The sequence below is a fragment of the Cibotium barometz genome, chromosome 26 (assembly GCF_041138505.1).
Source record: "Cibotium barometz isolate CiBa-2024 chromosome 26, ASM4113850v1, whole genome shotgun sequence".
In the NCBI taxonomy this organism is placed as follows: domain Eukaryota; kingdom Viridiplantae; phylum Streptophyta; class Polypodiopsida; order Cyatheales; family Cibotiaceae; genus Cibotium; species Cibotium barometz.
This window is the reverse complement of record NC_141071.1, coordinates 33,941,180-33,948,553: the sequence shown is the minus strand read 5'-3', so window position 1 is coordinate 33,948,553 and position 7,374 is coordinate 33,941,180. Positions and strand designations below refer to the sequence as shown.

Genomic DNA, 7,374 nt, shown 5'->3' with positions numbered 1-7,374 from the left:
CTATGGTTGGCAGCCCCTCTCTGGAAGCTCTCCTTGTTGATAGCCCTCTATAGCCAAGCTCTCCCCAACAGCCCTCTCTAGTTAAGCTCTCACAGCGAGCCCCCTTATGTTGTGGAGGGGGTGTCCTACACCTCTCTCCCTGTGTGAATAGACCTAAGGGGAGAATACTCCTCCTCCCCCTCTGTTTTTGGTTTTAGCTAGCCATGATCTTCAAGTATGGACACTCTGCTTCCCCGCCCCCCCATATAAAGAGACTTAAGGAAGAACACACTAGCCCTAAGAGGAAGTTCCATGGGGGAGTCTTTTTCTCATAAAGTGAGCAAGCGGACTCCAAATTATGAAGCGTCTGGATCGTTGAGTTTGTGATTGTACGAGCTACATGAGAGTAGACAGTTTGGCTCCTCCTTGAAGACACCAAAATGTTGCCTCAAGAAGCGTACACGACATTAATGACGCAAGAGGGGATGCTCCGAACACAGCCCTAGCTCTCCCCTTGGGACAGTTGGAGCAGTTGGGGCTTGGAAGCCTACCTACTTTGGAGCCATGGGAGCTAGAATTGTTGAATTGCCTCTACTTCAGCGAGACCTATGACGCCAACTTCCATACACGGAAAGTACTGACAATGACGACCATCCACCAGCATTAGGATTTTTTTGGACCCAAAAAGAGCCTCCTAAGGATTCCTAATTTTAAGGGATTAGAGCTTAAAAATCTGGGCTTAAGGGAGGCAAAGGCTATGATGACCCCTATTTTTTGCCTTGCCACATCAGCCATACCCCCTAGTTTCACTTTTTAAAGGGAATATTCTCATACTCGACTTTTCTCGTACTCTCTTACTTTTTGAATTTTGAATTGTTTCTGGCCTAATCCTCTCCAAAGTGAATTAGTGGCCACTCTTGCTTCAACAAACAAGAGTAGAACCCTCAATCCCCCTTAATCCTAGAAAGATTAACTAAGGGATTAATTAAACTCTTCTTATTATTTACTCTCTTGAATTAAAAAAAAATTGTGTAGATTAGAGTTCTATAAATCTAATTTGGGTTAATTTAAGTCAAATAAAGAATGATAAAAATGAGAAATGGTCAGCCATACAAAGGAGGTTATGGCAAAATTTTCCAGAATTTTGTGGAAAAGAAAGTTTATTTTTATGTTATTCTAAAAGAGTAATTCCCACCATTTTTGCATCTAAAAGAAATATTCTAATTACTCCATGTACATATTCACCTATGAATATGCATGGATATCACTAATATTATTTATTAAATTTGATTTTTATGCATAGAAAGATGCATAAAGGAAATCTTTTTATTATATAAGTGTTATTCTCATTAAATTTTATTTTTATGCATAAAAAGATGCATAAAGGGATTTTTTTAATTATAAAAGTGTTATTCTCATTAAATTTGATTTTTATGCATAGAAAGATGCATAAAGGATTTTTTTCTAATTATAAAAGTGTTATTCTCATTAAATTTGATTTTTATGCATAGAAAGATGCATAAAGAAAATTTTTTTAATTATAAAAGTGTTATTCTCATTAAATTTGATTTTTATGCATAAAAAGATGCATTAGGGATTTTTTTATTATTATAAAAGTGTTATTCTTGTTAAATTTGATTTTTATGCATAGAAAGATGCATAAAGGAAATTTTTTTACTATAAAAGTGATATTCTCGTTAAATTTGATTTTTATGCATAGAAAGATTCATAAAGGAGTTGTTTTTAATTATAAAAGTGTTACTCTCATTAAATTTGATTTTTATGCATAAAGGAAATTTTTTATTATAAAAGTGTTATTCTCATTCAATTTGATTTTTATGCATAGAAAGATGCATATTGGAAATTTTTTTATTATAAAAGTGTTATTCTTATTAAATTTGACTTTTATGCATAGAAAGATGCATAAAGGAATTTTTTTATTATAAAAGCATTATTCTTATAAAAATTGATTTTTATGCATAAATAGATGCATAAAGAAATTCTTTTTATTTTAAAAGTGTTATTTCTATTAAAATTGATTTTATGCATAAATAGATTTTTTAATATATAAAAGAGTTATTCCCATTGAAGTTGATTTTTACGCATAAATAGATGCATAAAGAATTTTTATATCAAAATTAGAATTCTCTTAAATTCTATGTTTAAATTCTATGAGTATTTAATAAATGAATAATTAAATACTCTAAGAGAGAAATTTCTATCATTTTATATTCACACGGATTGTAAAAAGAAAATTCAGGAAATCTATCAAGATCGAAATATTCAGATAAATGATAAATTTATTCCTCATTGGAATTTGTAACTAATTGAGAAATCAGTTAAGTGTATATTCAAAGAAAGAAATTCGATAAAATAGTAACTAAATTATCAAACCTTTTCGAGAAAAGATAGTTTAGGAAAAATCTTAGCCGACTCGAACCTTGAATGAGTCTATGACCAAGACCAAACTCTTTTGTCAGTTTCGAGGAAAGAAAATGTGACTAGTTTAGAAAAATTACACTCAAAATCCCCGCCAAATCTGAAACTAAGTTTGAGACTCTTTGAATTGATCTGTGGATCAAGGTTACAGAATTCGAGGAATTCTGGTATGAAATTCAAAATTCCGTTCAAGAAGATTTGGGGATACTGTTTCAAGAAATACTCCTTATATTCAAAAGAAAGTCAAACTAAAAACTTGCATAGAAACCCTGTTTTCTTAAAGGATTGTCTTACGCCATAATGCTGGAGGAAGCATTTGGTATATGTTTTTCTAAGGGAAGTTCGGTTGCAACAGCTGGCAGGGAGTGTTCAAAGGACGGCTCACGTGTGGCAAAGCCTGCCCTTGACCAACTGCCCTTGACCAACCTCAGTATGGTTGAAAAATGGTGTGCTTCTGATACGATGGGCGAGGGTCGACGAAGCGGTCCCTGAGTGAAGTGCCAGGACACCTAAGGAGGATCCTGGAGGATTCTGACACCAGGCGATGCACGGGCTCGCGGTGCCTGGGACACCCATGCGTATGTCATGGAAGATATGTATGATGGATGAAATGATTATTGTAATCTGTTTTACTGGATCTCCTTCCTATCCAGAGGGTCTCAACGGAGAGTCCAGAGAGTGATACTGCTTTTTGAGAAACAAGGGACTGGATGGAAATTTGAGTTATGATATCTGTAACGAATAACTGTTTGTAAATGGATTATTTTAAATGTTAAAGTTTTAAAGAGGAGTGTGTGCATATCTGTATTATTTGAAAGCAAAAGTTAAGAAAGGCATTCAATTATGGGTAGGTGAGTAATTATCTGGTTCTACCGATTCCAGTGGTTGGGTGTGGTGGCTAACCCATGGGCTGGATGGGGTTAGGCTAGAATCAATGGAGTTTTAATAATTAAATGAAATAATAGGAATACGCTTAGAATTCGAGTAGTTAAATAAAACCCTGAAGAATTTTTCAAATGAGTAGATCAACGGTTGTGCCTGATTTCGGTTAGGAAAAAAGCATTGATTTCCTCATATGATTAGATCAACGACTGTGTCTGATTTCGGTTAGCAAAAAGCATTGATTTCTTCAAATTAAGTCAGTGATAGTTTTTCTTCTATCTGGTTCAATCAGGTGAAGGATAGTTTAATCTCTTGAACCCATTAGAAAATTCATTAAGAAAATCAAAAGGTGGAATCGTCCCCGTTTTTCGGGCAAGGAAAATTCTCGATTTCGGTTTCAGAATGACCACCAGATTAGTCTCGTGTCCGGACCATTTCGAGGGCGAAGCCTCGAGTAGGAAACCCTTCCCCATGCAGCTACTTCCGCTCTCCTAGCAACCAGGAATCCGGTGCGCAGAGGGGGCAGAGGGGTCTCGAAACTTTTGCTTTATATGCAAAGGTTATTTGTCTTGGAAGAGTCTCTTCTTCAGTTTGACTAACTTGGGCTTCTGCTATAGGGGAATCCTCTTTTGGAAAATCCATCTCTTTCTTCTCCTTCTCAAAATCTTTGCTAAAACCAAAGGGTGAGTGGGAGCTCTTCACAAACTCTTCTTCTTCATCCTCTTTTTTTGCATCTAAAGGGGAGGGGTCGCACTTAATTCCACCAAAAATGGTGAAAATTTGCTAGCACCTCGAGAGGGGGAGGTTTGCTTCCCTTAGTTCTTCTATTTACCTAGGTAAAACTATCTTTATCGCTTGGACCTAATAGTTTCCCTTTATGTTGTGTTTCTTGAGCGTCTTACGAAGGGTATAGAATGGGAAATTGTGGACCTTATGGTTTTGAAGCATGCATTAGGGAGATTTTTTTTAATGTCTTGAGCAAAAATAAGATCTCCCAAATCTGTCAATATATTATTTGATAGGTTTTTGGCTAGATCTATCTCTACTACTAAAGCTTGCGTTTTCCAAACACAGGTTACTTGCTCATTAGCATGTCCTTGTGGTTGCTCCAAGTCTACTCCTCACAAAAATTCAAGAATACAAAATGTAATATAGTTTTGAAAATAGTTCGTTTTTAAGACCTTCAATTTCTTTAAAAAAATGGAAATATTTAGAGTTTATTGTCCTTTCGCCTTTCAATTTTTTCGCTTTTTAATCCCACTAAAATGAAGTGAAATCCTCATTAGAGATATTGTACAAAATAGTCATTGTCGATCAAAGTAGCACCATAATTTAGTCAAATAAGTAGCTACTTTGCCTTTATTGGTCTTGCCTTATGGAAGAGTGGGGAGATTGGTTGAGCTAAAGTTTCTTTTGTGAAAGCTATGAGGTATGGATGGGGTAGATCGATAGATCAAATCATCCTTTAGTACTCCTCCTTTAATAACATCAATGTTTTTAATATTATGAATCGTCAAGACCTTGTTTTTAGTGATCATGTTAAATGTAACATGATGCACATTCAATGATGGTAGAACTCCTAGCTGTAGTAGTAGTTTAAGTGATAAAGATAGTTTTACCTAGGTAAATAGATAATTATCAGTTTAAAACTGTAGTAGTAGTGGGGGGGGAGGGAGAACTTCAAAGTGTAGGGGAGGGCATAAGCCTAGTGGCCATATCGCCCACACAAACTCACATGCTTAAGACTTGAGCATAAGGTTGGGGGCAAGTTTGATTTTTGGTGGGCACCCTTGCCCTTCAAAACTGATAGGTATGGTGAAATATAGCAAGTTTTTTTAAATTTTAGTGTAACTTTTGATGCGGGCACTCTAAAATTTTGCAAGTATTATGGTACAAAACAGGTGTGACGTGCTTGTCAAAAAGCAACTATGGTACCACTTCTCTACTTCTTAATTTCTATATTCTCGCCATTGTTAGAAGTTTTTGGCGAGCCCAAAATTGAGTGGATGAGGCCTATGTATTTTGCCTTGATCCACTCGGCTCCGCTCAATGTTGTGCACTCGTTGGAATAGTAGTAAGAACTGTATGATATAGTTGACGATATAGTAAAGATAATCAACAGTGTGTATGCAAGTGATGTGTGTGTGTTGCATATAAGCATAATTGTACATATAGCATGTGCTTTGTGGTGCAACAGTGTATGGCTCCGGGGATGATGACTCAAGCTTATGCTCTGACTCGCTTATGTGATGAGCTTTGTGCTATAACTCCATGGTGTGGCCTCTTCTTGGTTCGGTTTGATGTTATTGCTTGGCACAAAAGCCTTGAAGATGCTAGTGTATTTTAAATGTATTTTGCACTGGCTAAAATTCAAAAAAGCTGATTGAATTTACTCTCATCTTTACAAAACCGATCAAACTTTTAAGTTTTTGTAACTTAAAAACCAGTTAATAATGTGATTTTGAATAGGGAGAAACCGATTGTACTCCTACTTGTCTTTTTTCTCACTTTCTGGAAAAAAAGTTTATCTCTAGAATTGGTAGGTGCCTAAGAATTCCCTGAACCTGGTCCTGACTTCTCATCAGTTTCACCATTCAATGAAGCCTCTACCTGTCATTAATGAGGGAGGTACAAAAAGAAAAGGGGTTGGCCAGAACTGACTTCTGGCCCCAGAGCGTGGGCCAAGCTTTTTGTAAAGAAAATTGGAGTATGCTTATCATTTATTTAATCAAAAGATCCCGCTGAAATTCTATAAATCAAGCCAAGGGTTGATTGGCTAGTTCGCATATCGAGAATGGCTAATGGTTTAGGGCTGGCCTTCTGCAAGCTAGTCGTTCTCGTGATGATATGCAGCGCAGCAGCTGCTCATGATCATCACCACCCTGGGCAATTGGGCCGTCGCCTGCACAGGCACAAGAAGTTCCATGTCTTCTTTCACGACTTAAACGTGACGGACATTGAAATCGTTCCAGGCGTGGTGTCGGGCGCCCTCACCCCCACGACCGCCCCATTGGGCAGCATCTTCCTGGCCAATGACCCCGTCACAACCGGCCCTGAGCTCACCTCTCCGCTCGTGGGCACCCTCACGGGCACCTCCGTCTCCACTTCCTCCGAGGGTTTCGTCTATTTTGGCTCCTTCACCCTTAGTCTCAACCTGAGCTCAACTATGGGCCTGCAGGGCTCCCTCGCCATCATGGGCCTGTTCTCATATGGCGCGGCACCCACTCCCACGGCCATTGTGGGCGGCACCGGCAGCTTTCTCTTCGCTCAAGGCACCGTTACCGTTGTGCCCGTGGACATCACAACCTTCAATCAGACGCTACGCTTGGATATCAACGTCTTCTGGCCTCCTTATTAGCTGATATGCCCCACTGGGCACCTGCACTGTGGTGTGGTGTTCCTTCTTGAACAAACAGGGACTTTTGTGGCACTGCATCTATTATCTAATAAGGGCTTTGATTATGCGCTATGGTAGGATTAAGCTGCACTCGCAACGCCCATTGTGCAAGCAGCGCCTTTAATGTATCGCTATTTCGACATACTATATAACAAGGTTGTCGCGGTTATTAGCAATAGTGCATGTACAACGTTAATTAGTAATAATTTGTCACTGCCTGCGGCCTATCATGCTTGCGTTAATTTGCCGGGTTTGATTATAACAGCAGGTTTTGTGCCTCTAATGTGTGAGTATTTAAGCAGTAACGTAGCGTATGGACTGTCGATACGAGCCATGCTTCTTTTGAAGGAGCACGCTTCAACGGAAAGGCGAAGAGCTTGATTCAACGGTTTAGGTGATAAGATGTTCGTATCAGTGCTCTCAGATAACCCGGTTTGTAGTGCCCTCACATAAAATTTTCTCTGCTGAAGTTTTGAAATGGTGGTTGGAATTTCACCCTTGAAATTTGTACATCTCAGTTATAAAAATCTATACATTTGTACAATTTCTAGTATTTTTTAAGTTTACATCCTAGTTAAGCCTTTCATTTTATAAAGGGTTGAAAAAAACATTTTTTCAAGTATTTGTTGTTACTTTTTGCATGTGAGGAAATTAGTGTTAGTTCAATTTGTGATATT

The 7,374-nt window shown here is 37.9% G+C and overlaps 1 protein-coding gene across 1 annotated transcript; it reads left to right on the top strand.

The window, feature by feature from the left end:
* Positions 1-6,094: 6,094 nt before the first annotated feature.
* LOC147623896 (dirigent protein 11-like) lies at positions 6,095-6,658 on the top strand. Its single transcript, XM_086820823.1, has one exon. It carries the CDS (start codon positions 6,095-6,097, stop codon positions 6,656-6,658), a length of 564 nt encoding a protein of 187 aa, XP_086676949.1.
* The last annotated feature ends 716 nt before the right edge of the window (positions 6,659-7,374 follow it).

What these genes read in the sequence shown, in the direction of transcription:
- LOC147623896 (XM_086820823.1), top strand. Translation starts at nt 6,095, where the DNA reads ATGGCTAATGGTTTAGGGCTGGCCTTCTGCAAGCTAGTCGTTCTCGTG.